Source organism: Cnephaeus nilssonii (genome assembly GCF_951640355.1).
Source record: "Cnephaeus nilssonii genome assembly, chromosome: 6".
NCBI classification, from domain to species: domain Eukaryota; kingdom Metazoa; phylum Chordata; class Mammalia; order Chiroptera; family Vespertilionidae; genus Cnephaeus; species Cnephaeus nilssonii.
In genome coordinates, this window is record NC_137077.1 from 95,447,878 (window position 1) to 95,469,305 (window position 21,428).

Genomic DNA, 21,428 nt, shown 5'->3' on the forward strand with positions numbered 1-21,428 from the left:
TGGTTATGAGAAAATTTTGACACAAAATAGGAAACATCAGGCTTATAAGTAGAAACTATTCTATGTCTAAGACACTTAAGTCATCAGATAACTTTGTTCCCTTACAGTAAAGGTAAATTCCAAATTCCAAATCAAGTTTCTTGGCATTAAGTCTACTGATATAAATGAACATGTTTTCTTTAATAAATTATGAAATGCATTCATCATTTTTAAAAACTACTTCCAAACATAATTCTGAAGGCTAAACATCAATGAATACTTACATTGACTAATCCAAAATAGTGCTCATTGACTGGAAACTGTTCTGGACCAATCTCTTTCTCTAATGCCGAGGCATTGGCGCCCTACAAAACGAAAAACAAAAATAAAAAAATCACAATTAATGTAGGCATTATGAAGACATCCTTTAAATAACTATGCTCCTTATAACTACCTAACATTACTGGGAAAAAAAGGATAATGAAGAATAAAGGCTTTTAATATTATTACTAAAAACTAGTTTGAAGAAATTTTCTCATATAACCAAAGCCTAGATCAAGGAATTATATTCCTAACTTGTTCCTTTTATCTAAGTAATGAATTAAAGCCCTTGCTGTATCATGCATTCTAAAGGGAGTTTGTAATCTGAAAGCAGCCATCTCACAGAGCTGAAATTTTATCAAATTAAAATGCATATATTCAGTGGCCTAACAATTCTTCAGAGGTGTATATAACTAAGAAATTCTCACATAGAACTAAAGGGGAAAAGAATGTTTACTGAAGTATCATTGATGATTGCATAGCTGACAGCAATCTACAGGGTCTATAAAATATTATAGCATAGCCCAGCCAGTGTGGCTCAGCGGTTGAGCACTGACCCAGGAACCAAGAGGTCGCCAGTTCGATTCGCAGACAGAGAGCATGCCCAGGTTGCAGGCTCAACCCTAACAGGGGAGTACAAGGGGCAGCTAATTGATGTTTCTCTGTCTCCCTTCCTCTCTCTCTCAAAAAAAAATCAATAAGAATATATTTTTTTAAATGAACATTTATAAAAATATGATAGCATATTACTAGGTGTATCAGTTAATAATGACAGATTCGGTAATCAAAGAAAACACGATAATTTCAAGAGAAACATCAAAAGTGCTTTATTCAAAGTAATGTCCATCACTAGCTACACATTTCCCCATCTTTCAGGTAATATGTGGATACCACCCCAATAGAACTTTTCTTGTTTTGAGGCAAACCATTCAGAGACCCAATTTTCCACTTCTTCATACATTTTGAAGTGCTGCTCAGAAAGTGCATGTGCCATCGATCAGAACAAGTGGTAATCTGAAGGAGCAAGGTCTGGTGAATACTGCGGGTGGGTTAATACTTCCCAGGCAAGATCTTTTAATGTGTCTTTAACTGGTTTTGAAGTGTGTGATGGTGCGTCATCATGAAGCAAAATTACTTAGCTGTGTCTTCTGGCCCATTCTGGTCGTTCACAATCAAAGCATGGTTCAAACTGATTATTTGTTGTCAGTAAGGATCAGTATTAATGGTTTCACCTGGTTTTAGAAGCTCATAATACACCACACCTTCCTGATCCCACCAAACACAGAGCATTGTCTTCTTTCCAAAGCGATATGGCCTTGCAGTCGATGTTGATGGTTAACCTTGATCAAACCATGATTTTGTGCATTTGCGATTCTCAAAATAAATCCACTTTTCATCGCCAGTCTCAATTCCATGCAAAAAAGACTTTCTTTCGTGCCGTTGAAGCAACATTTTACTGATGACTTTTCAGTTTTCCATTTGTCTTTTGTTCAATTGATGTGGCACTCATTTTCCTTCCTTTAAAATCTTTCCCATTGCTTGTAAACGATCGGAAATTGTTTGCTGAGCGTTGAATCTTTCTGCAAGTTTTTGAGTTTGACATGCATCTTCATCAAATAATGCTTGTAATTGTTGGTCTTAAAACTTTTTCGGTTGACCTGGATGTTCTTCGTCTTTCACATCGAAATCATCATTTTTAAAGCACTTAAACCAGCGTTCACAAGTATCTTGAGATGGAGCATGTTCACCATTAAGCTTCCTAAAGTATTCAGCAGCACTTTTCTTCAAAAAAAAGTAATGAATTAAAACTTCCCGCAAATGCTCTTTTTTTTGGCATGAAATTCTTTAAGTGTAAAAATATCTATGATGTTAACACCTTCAGCAAATATGACATATGAAGTTTTAAAGCTTGTTGACAATACAACAAAAGAGCATAATATCAAATCGCATATATATCAATATATGTGTAACTCCATCTATTGAAAAAAATCTGCATTATTAACCGGTACACCTATTATATTGTAGAGTCAGAATAAATAAACTGGATTTACATACAAAAACATGGTTACTTCTCAAAAACTATGTTAAAAAACTGATTAGCACAAAACTCTATCTATATTATAAAAACCCAGTGGCCCTAACGCCATAACAACCAAAGACCAGTCACCAGGAAGCTGTGTGCGCAGCGAGGCCCATGCGGGTGGGTGGGGACTTGACTCTGGGTCCCGCAGCACAGCGGGACTTGACTCTGGGTGTCACAGCGCAGCGGGACTTGAGAAAGTCCTGTGGCGTGGCGGGGTCTGGGGTCCCGAGTCTCGCACGATTTCCCATGTGTCTAGGTCTCGCGCAGTTTCGACTAGTCATATATATAATAGCACACACATTTTGCCTCCTCAAGGACACTGGCATGTGATTAACACTGCTTTTAGTGTGCAAAAGCCCACCCCTGCAGTCTCCTGACAGAGGTACATTCCTGAACCTGGGAAGCCCAGACCTTTGTTAGACAACACATCCTCAACTTCTGGATGGGGCAAGCCTAAAAATTAGTACATGCATTAAAGGGAACTCAGCCATTGGTCAGACAGGGTTGGTGGTCAAGTTCTACCAAAACAAGGTATTTCCTCTGATAACTTGCAGCCATCCAGCACTGTGTGTGTGTGTGTGTGTGTGTGTGTGTGTGTGTGTGTTTTATTTTTATATAAAACTAGAGCCCCGGTGCACGAAATTCATGCACGGGGTTGGGGGGTTGTCCCTCAGCTCAGCCTGCACCCTCTCCAATCTGGGACATCCCTCTCACAATCCAGGACTGCTGGCTCCCAACTGCTCGCCTGCCTGCCTTCAAGATCAGACGCACGTTGGTCTTCAGACATTTTCTGTAGATAACACTGGCTTCTTTCGGCTGCAGAGCTACCTTGTATCTATAGTAGATGTTTAGACATAGTCACACTTCCCTGCTGTCAGGGGAATGAGAGTCCTGGCTGTCAGGTGGCAGAGTGTTGTCTGACCAATCGCTGATCCTCTAGGGGTGGGACTTCCTCCTCCCTGCTGTCAGATGGCTGTCAGGCCACTGAGAGCTGTCTGACCAATGGCTGATTCTGGCTGATTCTGTGTGGGTGGGACTTCCTCCTCCCTGCTGTCAGAGTCTGGGCCAGCACAAACTGGGACACAGCAACAAGTCCCCCTGCGCCAAAAGACCCAGAGTCAACTCCCCACCCACTTGCGTGTGCCCCCTGGACACAATATCCACCCTCATGGAGGGACTGACAGGCCCAGACACTTCCAGAGGCTGGGGAGCAGTGAGGCTGGATCCACCGCTGGAGTGGGCAGATCCTGCCTCTCCCCTTGGTCCCTGTGACCCCTGGCAGGGCCAACAGGCCCAAACAATCCAGCCTCCCTGCTCAGCCCCAGGCACTCCAGAGGCGGCAGAGCAGCGAGGCGAGATCCGCTACCGGAGTGGGCAGATCCCGCGTGACCCCTGGCCGGCCGACAGGCCCAAACACTCCAGCCTCCCTGCTCAGCCCCAGGCACTCCAGAGGCGGCAGAGCAGCGAGGCGAGATCCGCTACCTGAGTGGGCAGATCCCACGGGACCCCTGGCTGGCGGACAGGCCCAAACACTCCAGCAGCAGCGGCTGAGTGACGAGGCTTGATCTGCTACCAGAGTGGGTGGATCCCACCTCTCTGCTTGGTCTCCAGGAACCCTGGCTGAGCCGACAGGCCCAAACACTCCAGCGTTGGGGCTGAGGGGACTGGGCGCCACCATCTTGTGGCTATTGTGGCCGCCATTTTGTCGCAGAGTGACGGTTAATTTGCATATTACTCTTTTATTATATAGGATCCTGACACAACCATTAGTTTACAAACACAATTCATTTCTAAATTAGGCTACCAATAACTGTTTTATAACAATATCAAATTCAATTTCTATAGCAACTTCAAGGCCCACTGATCAAAGCAGTCCTCATGAGAATGTTGCAAGCCCTACTCTCCATCCCTGCCAGCTCACATCTTGTCACAAAACTTCAAAACTATCAGTAAGCCCTAACTGGTTTGGCTCAGTGGATAGAGCATTGGCCTGTGGACTCAAGGGTCCCAGGTTCGATTCCGGTCAAGGGCATGTACCTTGGTTGCGGGCACATCCCCAGTGGGAGGTGTGCAGGAGGCAGCTGATCAATGTTTCTCTCTCATCGATGTTTCTAACTCTCTATCCTTCTCCCTTCCTCTCTGTAAAAAATCAATAAAATATATTTTAAAAAAACAACAAAAAAACTATCAGTAAGCCCAGATGTTTACCACCTACTGTAAGAATTCAAACTGAAAATGTTTCCCCTCAAATGAGTATAAAGTCAGTCTCTCTCACTCACTCACTCTCCCTCCCTCCCTCCCTCCCTCCCTCCCTCCCTCCCTCCCTCCCTCATAAAAGGTGCTATTATCCAAAATACCCTAACCCTAACCTGCCTCCTTCTCCCTTGCACGACCATTCCTTAAGCATTAAGTCCTTAGGACAATGAGGTACTGATCAGCATCAAATAATCTCAGGAACAAAGCCATGGGTCTGTTGACCACAGAGATGAAACAGAGCTTTGGTCAAACTAGAGATAACATCTAGGCCTCAGTTATGTTTCAGCTCCAGGCCCAGAAAAGCAGCAAAACCAGAGGAAGCGAGGTCCTGGCTGACATCAGGACCAGATGCAATGACCAATGACCCTCTATCCTAGCGCTGACCCATCAGTAGAGACTATGACTCTGACCTTCTAGCTCAAGCATATCAAACTCAAAGGCTTACATGGGTCAAATAAACAAGGTTTAAGTTTATGTGGGCTGCAAAAAAACAAATCTTCAATTTTCATAGAAACGTAGGTTTATTTTGATAGAGACATGCTGAATACAAAGGGCTGAAATAAATGAGTAATTGTTAACAAAATTATAGAACATTTTAATAAAAACTAATATTTTTTCTTGAACATTAACTTACCAGATACTGAATAACTGCACAAATTAATAAGCGTAACAGAAATAAACCTATTTTTCTTTTTCTCCGAAAGTGAAATATTTCCTTGTTTGAGCACACCAAACAAGGCAGTCCAAGACCAATGACATGGCAATCAGCTGCTAAAATATTCGCTGCTAGCATTAGTGGAGAGAAATGGTGTGCCTGCTCCCGTAAGGCACGTAAGGGGAATGAATGCAACACGATTATAGTAATAAGTCATTAGTGAACATTGTAGTTCCTTATTAATAATTACGTGTAACAGAATATTGTAAAAATTAAGTGATGAAATTTTTATTTTATTAAGACGTTTCTTACATACTGTTATATTGGCTGGGCCACAAAAATATTTGTTGTGGGCTGTGAGTTTGGCATGCTTGTTCTAGCTCATTCTGATGAATCAGTATATTAAAGGACACACTTAGAACAGTGATGAATAGTCTATTGAAATCTTCCCCTGAGATCTCCCCTAAAATCCTACCGTTAGAAAACAGATAAAAACCCATAAGGCAAAGAACCCAGCACCTCTCTACACCTTCCTTTTTCAGGTGCAGGTATGCATCTTTGCTTTCTTCTAAGTTCTAAAGGCCCTTCTGCTGCCTCTGTTACTTGTTTCCTAAGTCCAAGCAGCCCAGTTAGCTCACTTCTTCTTCCTCTGTGACTTTCTCTCTAAAAGGCCAAGGCAGCTCTCAGCAGCCCGATCGAATCTTTTCTTTGAGTGTACTTTCATTTTGCATGCTAAATAAATTCCCTCTTGTGCTGGAGTTCTTGGCTCTGAATTCTTTCTTTGCCAAACTCAAGAATCGAGTTCAATCAATCACCACTAACAGTTACAAATAAACAAAATTTAAATGTTGGAAAAGGCATCTGGCAGTGCCTAGTACATAAGGAAATGCCCCATAAATGTTGGTTCTCTTGTCACCTTCTCTTAATCCCAAGGGGGGAAAAAGCTATTCTCATGAGTTGGTAATATTAATAATTATCATCTGTTCCATGCAACCAAGAAATAACTATATGACACTACCTACCGAGTTCAGTTATTATGCTCCTGACCACAGAGGACAAACTCTCAAATGTTTCAACAAGTATTATGTATGGCCTCATTCATCCTCAGGGGCCCTGCCCTTTGTGCCGGATACTAGTCTACTTTTTATTCAACCACCAGATTTTTGGCTATAGTCTTTCATGAGCAGCTAAGTAGAAGAGGAAACTGGGGGTTAGGAACAGAAAAAGGAGGTAAGGAAGACTACAGAAAGGAACCAAGTTGTCCCCACCCTTCTCCTTCCTGACCTGGAGCCTAGAAAAGGAAAGGAAACTAGGTGACACCTAGCCCTCTATCCTGACCTGCATGGCCAGGACCTTGAGTTCCGTGGGAACTGGGATGTTTCTCGTTCATCCTATGTCCAGCACATGGTGGGTTCTCAATAAAATGTTTATTAAATTCTTTTTTCAAAAAGCTAAGAAATAAGAGAAGGGAACAAAAGAGAAAGCTCAGCTATCATCTATACCAGTGATGGCGAACCTATGACACGTGTGTCAGCACTGACACGCGTAGCCATTTCTGATGACACGCAGCCGCTGAGGCGGCAGCATGCCGAGGATAAAACATTTGCTGCTCCTGAGGATGAAACATTTGCGAAATAATGTTTTTTCCTCAAAATGACACACTACCCGAGTTATGCTCAGTTTTTTGGCGAAGTTTGACACACCAAGCTCAAAAGGTTGCCCATCACTGATCTATACATATAAAGAAGTAATATGCCAATTTGTCCGAGTCATGACCGGGCAGGAGCTGGTGGGCAGGGACGGGGGCAGGGACTTCTGCCCCCAGCACAGGTGTGCACAGGCCTACACGCTGCCTTGGAGGCAGAGGCTGCTCCCTACTGGTGGGCAGAAATGGGGGCAGCCAGCCAAGCCCAAGTCCAGCTTTGGCGGGGCCAGCGGGAGCCTGAGGCCACCCCAGCCCCCGCAGGTCGCGGGCCTGGCGGTGGCTCAGCGGCAGGCGGTGTCTCCAGGCGTCCAGGGGTGGCTGCAAGGGGCACAGGGCCTCGCTGCAGGCTGCTGCACCGCCGCTACTGCTCAGCGGGAGCCCGGTGGCCTGGAGCTGGAGTGGGCATGCACAGACTGCCGAGCGCCCTTCCCGCCCTGGCCCCACACCTACCTCCGCGGCCAGCAGCGGACCCTGCCTGCCCCACGCTTCAGGCAAAGGGAGGAGGCTCACGGCTGCCGGCGCCCTAGGCCACACCACCTGTGTCGCTGCCTGCCTGGCTGGCAGGGACCAGAGCATTGTGAGCAAGCTGCTCCTGCCCCTGGTGGTGGAATGGGAAGGAGGGCGCTGGGTGCAGGGAGCAGACCTCAGCTGGGGTCCTCCCAGCACAGGGAAGGGGCCCGGCCTGGGCCCGGTGGGGAGCTTAGGAAGTCTGGCTGAGCAGGCGCCGGTTCATACCAACTGTTACTCTGCCATCTTCCTCCAGCTCTCCAAGCCAACCCTCCTGCCCCACCTGTCCGGGGGAATGGGCTCCGGGTGACCTCCCCGAGTGCAGACTGTGGGCCCGGAGACTCGAGGAAGTGTGCCCAGTGGGGCCCGGGTGGGGGGCAGTGCAGAACTACCAGGGCAGAGCTGCTTCGGTGTCTCGGTGAACTTTGCAATTGACCCAAGTAGGAAACCGAGATGGGAGAGGCCAGGAGCTGTGGATTCGCAGCAGTTTAGTCACTTGAAAACAGCCCCGCTTGGAATGTGAGGCAGCTGAACATTCAGCTGAGAAGTGAGGGGGCTGAACCCCACTGTCACTCTGGTTGATCCGAGGCCCGAACGTCCACCATGAGAAGGAAAAAATGGAGGGAGGGGTCTGGAGGAAGGGAGGACAATTGAAGGAAATGTGTCTAGACTTTCCCCAGACCTCTCCCTCTTTCTGCTGCCTACAAAAGCCCCAGGTCCAGGCCCGGCCACAGTTCTGTCTCCACCTTTTAGTCTCCTGTTCTCCAACCACAGAGGAAAGAAATAAGGAAGGAGTCTGTGCTGCCTCCAGAAAGTATCTATATACCTGATTGGCCGGTTGCCACCCGCAGAGGGAGGCCAGACTGCAGCTTAGGCCGGGGAGCGGGCCTAAGCCATCAGTAGGACATCCTGTGAGGGCTCCCGGACTGTGAGGGGGGGCAGGCCGGGCTGAGGGGACTCCCCCTTCCCCCGTGCACAAATTTTTGTGCACCGGGCCTCTAGTTAAAAATAAAAAGTAGATCTTCTCCTCCAAGTCCAAAAAGCAGCTCCTGGAGGTTCCAACAATGTACTCCCCAAAAGCCTAACAAAGAGCAGAACCATAATCCAAAGAAGTCTGGGAAGAGGAAGCTAAATGTGAGAAAATGGAAACAGCCAAAGACCACCATCATTTAACCTTTCTGCATTTAAGAATTTCATTTGCAAAAAGAAAAAGGGTCAGTTTCCTCAGTAATTTTCAAAATCCCCAGCTCCAAGTTTCTGTTCGGTTTCCAAGTAAACCTTTAAACAAAATAAGGTTTTCACAGCTAAATATGTTTAAAAATTAAAAGATAAAGTAATTTTTAAAGTCTCCTCTAAATCAACATTCCATCATTTCCAATGACTTTTATTCTAAGAACATTATAAAATTAGCACAAAACTCCCCAATTCAGTAGTGAAGGATTATGGTTACAGATGTAGTAAGGGTAGCAGATTGAAATGGAAAGTACAAAGAGAGAATGGAATTTACTTTATGAAATTTTAAATTAAGGCACATTGTAATCGACTATACTTTACTATGGTAATGATGCTTATTGTAGATTCTGTGAATGCAGGACACCACATTCTTATTCATGGATTCAGGATTTTCTCTGCAGAAATGATCAGAGTACTTCCTATCTCTAGCCAAATGCTAACTACAAAGGCAAAGAGTATACTAAGCAATCCAGTTTGTAATGAGTGCTTTTTTAATTTAAAAGTGTTTTCAAAACTAGAGTTAGATGTAACTGGTGAAAACCAATCACAAAAACAAAAACTTGCTGTGCAATTATCAGCATCTTTGAAGCTCTCAAACACAGACATCCTTTGAAGATTTTGTTGAAGGCATAAACTCTATCATGTCAAATAATGGACAACCAAGCACCCCAAGATTTAAACTGATTCTAGAACAAGTCAGTATTTCCATTCCTATACTTGAGAAATATGATCCTACTAAAATTAACAATGTTTTTTCCAAACAATTCTTTATTTGGAAGAAAAAAAATGGAGATATGTTTAGTTAAAAATTTCTGCTCTAAGGCTTTTATAGGCATTGGGATTCACTTGTCTTTTCTGAGTATATGACATGCATAGAAGGAAGAAGACATTCCTGACTGTACTGTCTCCATTACTCTAAGTTACATAAAACGTAATTTTAGACTCAGTATCTATTACTGCATATTCATCATGAAGAAGCAATTGGATATTCCTGACCCTCCTGATTAAAACAGCCAAAAGGTGAATAAATTTTTTAATTAAAAAATAATAATTTACTGAGCTGGTAAAAAAATAATAATCGACAGAAAGCAAAACACATAGTTATGGGGGACCCCTGGGATATAAGCAAACGGCAAAGACAGATTTCATATTGAGGTTATTTTCCAAACCCAGTGACCTTTAGTCTCTCTTCTGACAACTGAATGAAATGAAAACAGGAAAACTAGTGCTAAAACTTAGGGCCCATCCAAGATAGGGATGACAACAGAAGATACAGCATGACACTGTAATCCCAAAAGGGCTATGTCTTCAATGTAAAAGAGAACAAGAAATAATTCTTAAAGGAGATAGCAAGGAAACTTGTCCTTGGCACTGGAGGAGGTGGGGCAATAAGTATCTTCCAAACACTCAAAACCACAAGTTGGTCCTCATGAAAGTTTGTGAATCAAATTCCCACAAGCTATAGTTCTTTAAAGAAAAAAAAACAAAAACTTAAGGACAGAAACCATGCCACCTTGAAGGGGAGAGTTGCTGTGATTAGGAGCCAACCTCACCACCACCAAGACTGGCCTCAGATGCCACCCAGGCCCCTACAGGCACTCTGCCAAAGATCTGCTACCTCAGCTGCAGACCCACGGACACCAGGCCACCAGGACTCCAACCTCCCCAGACGGGGGCTCTTGTGGGTCCTGGAGTGCTCCCCGCCTCCCGCCAGCCCACCATGTCATTCCCGGGCACAGCGCACCCTGCCCATGAGTCTCAAACTGCACCCCCTACCTGCCAAGCCTGCGGCATTGCCCGGCTCTGCACATCCTGCAGGTGAGCCGACTGCGCTTCCCCGCCCGGCAAGCCCGCAGTATTGTCCCAGACCCTGTGCATCCTGCCAGCGAGCCTCGGACCAGTGATAGCAAGAATGGGGAGACAGCCAAAACCGGTTTGGCTCAGTGGATGGAGCGTCAGCCTGCGGACTGAGGGGTCCCGGGCATGTACCGAGTCAAGGGCATGTACCTTGGTTGCAGGCACATCCCCAGTGGGGGGTGTGCAGGAGGCGGCTGATCGATGTTTCTCTCCCATTAATGTTTCTAGCTCTCTACCCCTCTCCCTTCCTCTCTGTAAAAAAATCAATAAAATATATTTTTTTAAAAAAAGAATGGGGAGACAAACAACCCACAAAGGAAAGAAACAGAGGAATCGCCAGAAAAGGAATGAAATGAAACAGAGGTATGCAATATGTCAGAAAAAGAATTCAGAGTAATGGTCATACAATTCATAAACCGGATGGACGAGAAAATCAACAACTTACGTAAAAATCAAGAAGAAATCAAGAATGACAGAGCTAAAATAAAAAACATGATGGAAGTCTTCAACGGTAGACTAGAAGAAGCAGAGGACCGAATTAGTGAGTTAGAAGGTAGGGTAGAGAAATGCCCAATCTGAACAACAATTGGAGAAAAAAATTAGAAAGCAGGAGGAGAGCCTAAGGGAGCTTTGGGACAACAAGAAATGAAGTAACATACGTATAATAGGGGTGCCAGAATGACAAGAAGAGAAGCAAGGATTAGAAAACCTATTTGAAGAAATACTGACTGAAAACCTCCCTGATTTGGGGAAGAAAAAAGTCACACAAGCACACAGAGTCCCAAACAATATGAACCCAAAAGACTCACACCAAGACATGTCCTAATTACAACAGCAAACATTAACAACAAAGAAAGAATCCTAAGGGATGCAAGAGAGAGACAGAAAGTTACCTAAAAAGGAAGTCCCATTAAACTATCAAATTATTTTTCAACAGAAACACATCAGGCCAGAAAGGAATAGAATGATGTATACAAAGCGTTGCAAAACAAGGGACTGAATCCAAGAATACTCTATCCAGCATGGCTATCATTCAAAATTGAAAGGGAAATTAGGAGTTACACAGACAAAAAAAGGCGAAGGGAGTTTATCACTACCAAACCAGCAATGTAAGAAATGCTAAAGGGACTGCTGTAAAAAGAAGAAACAGAAAAGCAAGAAGGAACACAGGCACAAAGAATAAAGATGGCTACAAACAAGTACCTATCAATAATAACCTTAAATGTAAATGGATTAAATGCTCCAATCAAAAGACATCGAGTGGCTGAATGGATAAGAATGACCCACACATATGCTGTCTACAAGAGACCCACCTCAGAACAAGGGACTCACACGGACTGAAAGCGAAGGGGTGGAAAAATATCTTTCAGGAAAATGTAAATGATAAAAAATCTGGGGTAACAATACTTATATCTGACAAAATAGACCTCAAAGTGAAGGCCATAACAAGAGATAAAAAGGGCCACTTCATAGTACTAAAGGGATCAATACAACAAGAGGATATAACTGTGGTAAACATATATGCTCCCAACACAGGAGCACCCAAATACATATAAAAACTTCTGGAAGATATAAAAAGAGAGATTGACAGCAATACAATCATAGTAGGGAACTTTAATACCTCATTGACAACTAGATAAATCCTCTAGACAAAAAAATCAGCAAAGAAACAGCAATCCTAAATGACTCACTAGATCAGATGGACTTAATTGACATCTTCAGAACATTTCACCCCCAAGCTACAGAATATATATTCTTCTTAAGTGCACATGGGACATTTTCAAAGAAAGACCACATATTAGGACACAGGCAAAATCTCTCCAAATTTAAGAAGATTAAAATCATATCAAGCATCTATTCAGATCACAATGGCATAATATTAGAAATCAACAATAATAAAAACAATTTTAAATATTCGAACACTTGGAGGCTAAATAGCATGCTATTAAACAATGATTGGGTTACCAAAAAGATGAAAGAAGAAACTAAAAACATACCGGAAATAAATGACAATGAAGACACAACAATCCAAAATCTATGGGACATAGTGAAAGCAGTCCTGAGAGGGAAGTTCGTAGCATTACAGGCCTACCTCAAAAAACAAGAAAAACTTGTAATAGATTATGTAACTCTACAGCTTAAATAATTTGAAAAAGAGCAGCAAGAAAAGCCCAAATTGAGCAGAAGGAAGAAATAATAAAGTTCACAGCAGAAATAAATGACACAAAGACAAAAAAAAAATGCACAAGATCAATGAAGCCAAGAGCTTCTTATTTGAAAGAATAAACAAGATTGATGGACCTCTAGCCAGGATCATCAAGAAGCAAAGAGAGAGGACCCAAATAAACAAAATCAGAAATGAAAGAGGCAAAATAACAACCTACCCCACAGAAATACAAAGGGTTGTAAAAAAAAAAAAAAAATACAGTCAACAACTCTATTCCAAGAAACTGGTCAACCTATAAGAAATGGACATATTCCTAGAAAAATACAACCTTCCAAAACTCAATCAGGAAGACTTTAAAAATCTGAATAAACCAGTAACTATGGAGGAAATTGAAGCAGTCATCAAAAACTTCCAGCAAACAAAAGCCCTAGGCCAGATGGCTTCACAGGGGAGTTTTCAAAGAAACATTCAAAGAAAAACTAAAACCTATCCTTCTCAGACTATTCCAAAAAATTCAAGAGGAAAGAACACTTCCAAGCTCTTTCTATGAAGCCACCATCATCCAAATCCCAAAACCAGATAAAGACACTACAAAGAAAGAGAATTACAGGCCAATATCTCTGATGAACATAGATTCTAAAATCCTCAACAAAATCCTAGCAAATCGGATCCAGCATTACATTAGAAAGATCATACACTATGACCAAGTGAGATTTATTCCAGGATGCAAGGATGGTGCAATATCCACAAATCAATAAACATGATACATCACATAAACAAACTGAGATATAAAAATCACAGTTATATCAATTGATGCAGAAAAAGCATATGACAAAATCCAACATGATAGTTCTAGTTGTCTTTACAGAAGAACTTGAACACATTAATTATGCCTAGAAAAATGATCTCATTATTGTACATGATGTATGTGATCATAAAATCCTTTAAAATCACTTTTATAAAGTAGAGAATAGATGAGCAATTGGTGATATATTATGTGGGAATATCATCAAACAAGCAAACAAAAAAACAAACTGTCAATATATAAACAGAACTGCTCTCCCAAGCCACAGCATACACTGATGCCATCAAAAATGCACGTGGGCCCTGGCTGGGTTGGAGTATTGTCCCATACACCAAAAGGTTGGGTTTGATTCCCAGTCAGGTGCCACAACCTTTGACAGCAAGGATTCAGAATCTGGAGAAGGGGCCACGAGCAAATGGATATATACTAGATGTGAAATATAAATTTGGAAGGCATTGGGGGAACCAGGTGGAGGCCCTTCTCTAGTGGAATGGCTCCCTGAATCTCTGGACCTATAGCTTTTTATTTACTAGAATATACACTTGCCCTTTAGCACACCAAACAGACATCAATGGTAAGGTTAGATAAACAATAAAGGATTATCAGGTTAGGGGATTGCCTTCCGCCATTCAGCCAGCACCAGGGTAATATAATGCTGATTCTCAGCCCTTGCTGAATATCAAAGTCCATCAGCCTTCTGACAGACTTCTTGCATTTATATGTTAACTACCTGTTGGTCTTTGCCTCCAGCAATCAGGGCACATACTTAAGGTTGCAGGTTCGATCCCTGGTTGGGGCACGAATAGGAAGTAATCAATCAATGTTTCTCACATCAGTGTCTGTTTCTCTCTCTCAAATCAATAAAAAACATGTCCTTGGGTGAGGATTTTAGAAAAAAATGCATGTGAAAAGTGCTGTGTAGGGACATACTTAAATAAAAAAGATGATATGCTGGCAAATTATACTAGATATCACACAAAAATAACTAGAGATGAACAAAACACTGATGTGAAAGATATTCATAATTATATGAAAAAATCATATGAATAAAATCCTATATAATAAAAGCCTAATATGCTAAGTGCCCAGTCAACCGGTCAGTCGATCAACCAATCAAAGCATAATATGATAATGATATGCAAAGGCAACTCAACCACTCGCTATTACGTGCACTGACCACCAGGAGGCAGACAGTCGACTGGTTGGTTAGCTTGCTTCTGGGGTCCAGCCAATTGGGACTGAGCGAGACAGGCCGGACACGCCCTGGAACCCTCCCACAGTCCCTCCCCAGCTGGCCAACCTCCCATGTCTCTCCCCAGCCCCGATCGACACTGGGGAGGGGGGGTCCCTCGGCCTGGCCTGTGCCCTCTCACAATCCAGGACCCCTCGGGGGATGTCGGAGAGCCGGTTTTGGCCCGATCCCACAGGCCAGGCCGAGGGACCCCACTGGTGCACAAATTTGTGCACCAGGCCTCTAGTATTATCATAAAATTAATGGAAACATAATTTTTAATCTCAACTCTCTATGTATATCAAAAGCAAGTAACCCTTTACCATAGCATATGAATCCCTAAGAATTTGTAATTCCAACTCTTAAATATTAAGGTTTATGACATATATATTATTAGACATCTGCTATTTTATATATAGGCATATAACCATCCTATATAATAAAAGCCTAGGTGGTGTGATGCCCGCACGCAACATCACCACAAGATGGTCGGCAGGGGAGGGCAGTTGGGGGCGACTAGGCCTGCAGGGAGGGCAGTTGGGTGCAACCGGGCCTGCAGGGGAGGGCAGTTGGGGAGGACCAGGCTGGCAGGGAAGGCAGTTGCGGGGGACCAGGTCGGCAGGGGAGGGGAGTTGGGGGTGAGACCAGGCCAGCAGGGGAGGGCAAGTTGGGGGCAACCAGGCCTGCAGGGGAGGGCAATTGGGTGCAATCAGGACGGCAGGGGAAGGCAGTTGGGGGCAACCAGGCCTGCAGGGTAAGGCAGTTTGGGGCGACCAGGCCTGCAGGGGAGGGCAGCTGGAGGCGACCAGGCCTGCCGGGGAGGGCAGCTGGGGGCAACCAGGCCGGCCGGGGAGGGCAGTTGGGGGCGATCAGGCCGGCAGGGGAGGGCAGTTGGGGGTGATCGGGATGGCAGGGGAGCAGTTAAGTGTCAATCAGGCGGCAGGGGGGCGGTTAGGGGGTGATCAGGCTGGCAGGCAGAAGCAGTTAGGGGCAATCAGGCATGCAGACAGGCGAGCGGTTAGGAGCCAGCAGTCCCAGATTGGGGAGGGTGCAGGCTGGGCTGAGGCCCCACCCCCCACCCCTCGTGCACAAATTTCGTGCACTGGGCTTCTAGTATACTATACAAACATTTACTTCCAGAAGCAAGTATGAAAAGGGGTCAGGAGATGACAAAGGAAAACATGTTTTTCTTCACTTCCCAAGCTGGGTAAGAATATGCCATCTCATTTTGTCTTAGAATTCAGACAGCAACAGACCCTCTTACCACCCACTCTTCCCATTGGAGGCCTGAGTTACTGCTGTTAAGGACTGTTTCTCCAACACAGGTCCATTGTGAAAAAGCAACAAGGAAGAGTGGTCAAGTTTCCCACTGCTGCAGTATTCCAAAATGATTCCTGCTCTAAGAAGATATTTTATGCAGAACTCTAATTTTCTGCCCTACTGCTTAGGGTGAGAGTGTTAAGTGACTATAATAAAGCAAACTGTTTTCCAAGTTCTACTGCCTTCATTTCAAAAAACTATGACTTGCTTGAGAAGCACCAAAAAATTCAAGGCCCTTAAGTCCAAGTCTTATGAATAACTAGAACAAAACAGACCTTAATACAAACCCTTTGAGTAGTTTAATAAGGTAAAATTTTTCTTCAAAAGAGAGACTTAAGTAGATAAATAACTTATCCTAGATTAGTTTGCAGAGTCAATTCAAACTAATTAAAGAGCACAGACTTTCTGATTTCTAAGTGTATACATACATACTGACTACCCACAAATATGTACTGACTACCCACCAGGCACTACTAGGACAAATATGCACAATATAAGGTCCTATCCTCAGAGAAGATACAATATAAAAGAGGGGTACTTAGACCAAACACATAAAAAGTCAAATCACACAACATTTAAATAATCCTCTCTAATAAAATGGTAATATGCAAATTAACCATCACTCCGCTACATAAGCCACGCCCACCAGCCAATCAGGGCGAGTATGCAAATTAACCCCAATCCAAGATGGCTATAGCCACAGAGAGCAAGGTTTCCCAGGTAACAGAGCAAGCCAAGCTTTCCATAGCCGTTGCAGGCCTAAGCCTCCACTCATGCTACAAAGTTTCAATTATAGAAGGTAAACAAATTCAAACAAATGGCGGCAGAATGGAGCTTGAGAGAGCAGGCCAGGGTCGCCGGCGGCAACAGGGGAAGCAAAGCTTTCTGCACACCCTGGCTGGGCTCACCCGCTTAAGGCAACAAAGTTTCAATTGTAGAAGGTGAATTATCTGCCACAGAAATGGCTGCCGGAGCCCCAGGCTTGGCTCCCCTCCAGGCTACAAAGTTTCAATTGTAGAAGGAAAATAAATTCCAGATACCAGGGCCTCCCCTTGGGTTGCCAGGGGGCGTGGCCGGTCTGCAAACCACCACAGGCCCCTCGCTCAGGCCGCCCCACACCCCAAGGGAACCCCCACCCTTATCTGTGACACCCTTCAGGGCAAACCAGCTGGCCCCCACCCGTGCACCAGGCCTCTATCCTATCTAATAAAAGAGTAATATACAGATTGATCATCACTGCAACACACAATATAGCTGCCCCCATGTGGTCAAAGATCCTGCCCCCATGTGGACACAAGATGGCCACTACAAGATGGCCAGCAGGAGAGGGCAGTTGGGAGGCACCCGGCCTGCAAGGGAGGGCAGTTGAGAGGGACCAGGCTTGCAAGGGAGGGCAGTTGGAGGTGATCAACCCTGCAGGAGAGGGCAGTTAGGGGTGACCAGGCTGGCAGAGGAGGGAAGTTGGGGGCGAACAGGCTGGCAGGGGAGCAGTTAAGCATCAACCAGGCTGGCAGCGGAGTGGTTAGGGGGTGATCAGGCTGGCAGGAAGAAGCGGTTAGGGCCAATTAGGAAGGCAGGCAGGCAAGCAGTTGGGAGCCAGCAGTCTTGGATTGTGAGAGGGATGTCCGACTGCCCGTTTAGGCCCGATCCCACCAGGATCGGGCCTAAACGGGCAGTCAGACATCCCTCCAGGAGTCCCAGATTGGAGAGATGTTCCCCTGGAATATGGGCAGGACCTGTGCTTCTAACAATCAAATTATAACAAAGAAGAAGGGACATCACTTCTGTGATTGTGTTACATTATAGAAGACTCCATATTGTTCTCTGACTCACTTACTCATGGAAGCTAGCTGCCATGCTGTGAGGGCTTACAGAGAGGGTCACATGACTAGTTCCTTGGAGCTGAGGGTGGCTTCCAATCCTCACTCCATCTTACAACAAATCAAAACACAAAACACCTTTAGTGAGTTTAGAAACAGATCCATGGCCAGTCAAGACTCCAGATGAGAACTGAGCTCTGGTCAACACATGGGTTGCAGCCTTGCAGTGGGCACAGCTTACCCAGAGAAGCTATCCTATATAATAAAAAACTAAAATGCAAATTGTCCCCTCAGGAGTTCAACCAGGAGACCGGGAGCTCGACTGCTCGCTATGATGTACGCTGACCATCAGGGTGTGGCGCGGAACAAAGGAAGGCCCCTGCCGGCAGCTGGCAGCCGGGAAAGGGAGGCCCCAGCCAGCAGCCAGAAGGAAGGCCCCGATCAGCCCTGATCGCCGGCCAGGCCTAGGGACCCTCCCGTGCACGAATTTCGTGCACCGGGCCTCTAGATATGTAATAAATGTGTGTTGGCTTAAGTTGCTAAATTTGTGACAATTTCTTCCATGGCACAGAAATTAATACAACTGTCCCTTACATTTTCAATTCAAAAGCTCCATATTTACCATGTTCTGTGTAGTGTTTGCCCCTTTAGTTGTGCTGTTATTATTTCTTTTGAGTTTAAAGAAATATGAACTCTAGAACTGTAGAATGGGCAGAGAATCCATGTAACAGGAGATCAAATGACCCAGTGTTCCTAGAGAGTGTGTGCCAGTTGTTATAAGTAACAGCACACATTTTCACTCCCAAAGTGCCCCAGTTTAGACAAATAAATGATCATTCAGCCCTATATTCATCTTCTACATATTAATCATTATCTTTCCAAACAAGATTATCTTATTCTTTTCATTTGCTCCAATTGTATTCATATCTCTAATAATTACAGTTAACATTTTGCTAAACTTTTCCCAGATTGATGATTTCTATGGCAAACATGTTCAGCGTACAGATCAAAACACAATACTTACAGTGCAAACACACTTAATAGAGTTTGCCTTACCCTACATCTGAATGGAGTGTTTTTAGTTCCTATAATGTTACATTCCTACAACTATGAGAAGTTTCCTACAGTTTATGCTATATACTTGTATAAAATCATTTCAAAAATAATCATTCATATAAACGGGTAACACCTGAAATTTATTTAGAAATAGAGAGCTCTCTCTTATAGCAATTTCATATATGCAAGTCCCACCTTAATTATTTTACATAGGTAGGATAAAAATAAATGTAGGTGAAGATGCCCTGGCTGGGTGGCTCAATTGGTTGGCGCATCCTTCCATACAATTGTGGGTTCAATTTCCAGTCAGGGCACATACCTAGGCTGCGGGTTTGATCTCTAGTGGGGGCGCATACAGGAGACAGCCAATTGATGTTTCTCTCTCTCTAAAATCAATAAAATCATATCCTCGGGTGAGGATTAAAAAAAAATGTAGGTAAAGTCATATATAAAAGTACTTGCCTATACTGATTCATGTACTAGTATTTACAGGGTGGGGGAAAAGTAGGTCTACAGTTGTTCATATGGAAAATAACACAATAAATAATAATACAAGAATAAACTGTTTTGAGTACTCACAACCGTAAACCTACTTTTGCCCCACCTTGTATTTTAAAAGCATTTTCTTCTATGTACTAAGTACTATGCTAAGGATATGGGATACAAAGTCAGCTTACTCCTACAGAAAAGGAAATTGAGGTTCTGCCTTTGTTGTTCATAGACTACTTGCTGAATACCCTGTAATAAGGTAATACAAATTATTGTCCACTTGCAAATATATTACTAGTGTACATACATTAAAAATCACAATATGCAATATAAAAAGCTTTTTACAAAACCTATTTAAAGTTTCTCACCTAATACAATTCTAATCTCAAAAATTGAGTTCTTTTATGTTTTGTGTGGAGCATAATAGAGAAAAAGTAGAAAAATTCATGCACTGTCCTTTAAAATAAAAGATAGTGGGAGTGACTTGGAGGGAACATAATAGTGGCTTCAGAAGTGCTGATAATATTGTTTCTTAATATTGGAGCTGGTTGCATAGGTGTATTTAGTCTGAAAATTCATTGAGGTTTTCACTCATATGTTAAGCAAATCAGTATCCTACATAATAAAAGCCTAATATGCAAATTGACCAAACAGCAGAATGACCGGTCGCTATGACGTGCACTGACCACCAGGGGGCAGACGCTCAATGCAGGAGTTGCCCCCAAACCGCAGGCCCAAGGCCAGCCAAGGTGGGTGCGAGCGGGGCCCCCCCAATCACCCCGCTGGTCGCCCCGCAGAGGGAGGTGACCGGCAGTGGCGGTGGGGGACAGAGCTGGTGAGTGGGCGACGCCAGGCTGGCCAAGGCAGGTGTGAGCGGGGGGCCCGTTCACCCCGCTGGTCGCCCCACAGATCAGCCCTGATCGCTGGCCAGGCCTAGGGAACCTACCCGTGCATGAATTTCGTGCACCAAGCCTCTAGTGTATGTATGTATGTATGTATGTATGTATGTATGTATGTATGTGTATATATATAAGCCTAAGTGACCGCTATGACCAACAACCGGACGACCAGCCAGTAGCTATGACACGCACTGACCCAGACCTTGCTGCTGAAGCCCTGACAGCCCTGAATCTGTTTCATTTGCACCCCGGACCCAGACAGGAGGGAAGAGGGAGCCCGATTCCTCACGGAATCGGCTGTTGGTTAGCTTGCTGCTGGGGCCCTGTCAGCCCTGAATCCAGTTCACCCACACCCTAGACCCAGAAAGGAGGGACCCCACCTGTGCATGAATATGAAATCTTAGATCTACATCAACAAGGACTATTAATCAAATAATTTTAATGCTTATTATGTCTTTATAGGCCAAATAGGCACAATAACAATAATAGGTACCATTTATTAAGTATCTATCATGGGACAAATACTATACCAGGTACTTTACATACATAATCTATTTTAATTTCAAAACAACCCTTTTAGATATTATCCTAATTTGATAGATAACAAAATTAGCTATTTGAATCCTTAAAAGATTAAAAAGTTGATTAATGCTATTCTTTCTTCATGTGTAAATAAAGTATTATCTAACATAATAAAGTCATTTTAAAAGATTTTAATTTGTACCCTAGCCGGTTTGGCTCAGTGAGTAGAGCGTCAGTCTGTGGACTGAAGGGTCCCAGGTTCAATTCTGATCAAGGGCACATGCCCAGGGTGGGTTGCGGGCTTGATCCCCAGTAGGGGATGTGCAGGAGGCTAAATCAAAGAAGAGATAAGTATAATTCAAGACTACAAAGGCTCTTAGTCCCTAGAGAGGAGAAGTGCATTTGTCAGAGGTTTCCAGTCCCTGACTATACTTGTCTTCAAGTGACACTACCACTGTGCTGGGCAGACCTTTCCCAGCCTTTTCCCCCTCCCCTTTCCACTCACTCTGAAACTGTCCTAAAT

General features: G+C 43.9%; 1 protein-coding gene across 1 annotated transcript in view; it reads right to left on the reverse strand.

The window, feature by feature from the left end:
- Positions 1–21,428, reverse strand: part of USP12 (ubiquitin specific peptidase 12) — a 109,276-nt gene that overhangs the window by 64,297 nt on the left and 23,551 nt on the right. The window contains exon 2 of the mRNA XM_079773477.1: positions 264–344. Within this exon, the coding sequence (XP_079629603.1) occupies positions 264–344 (81 nt within the window). The remainder of the gene's footprint in view (positions 1–263; positions 345–21,428) is intronic.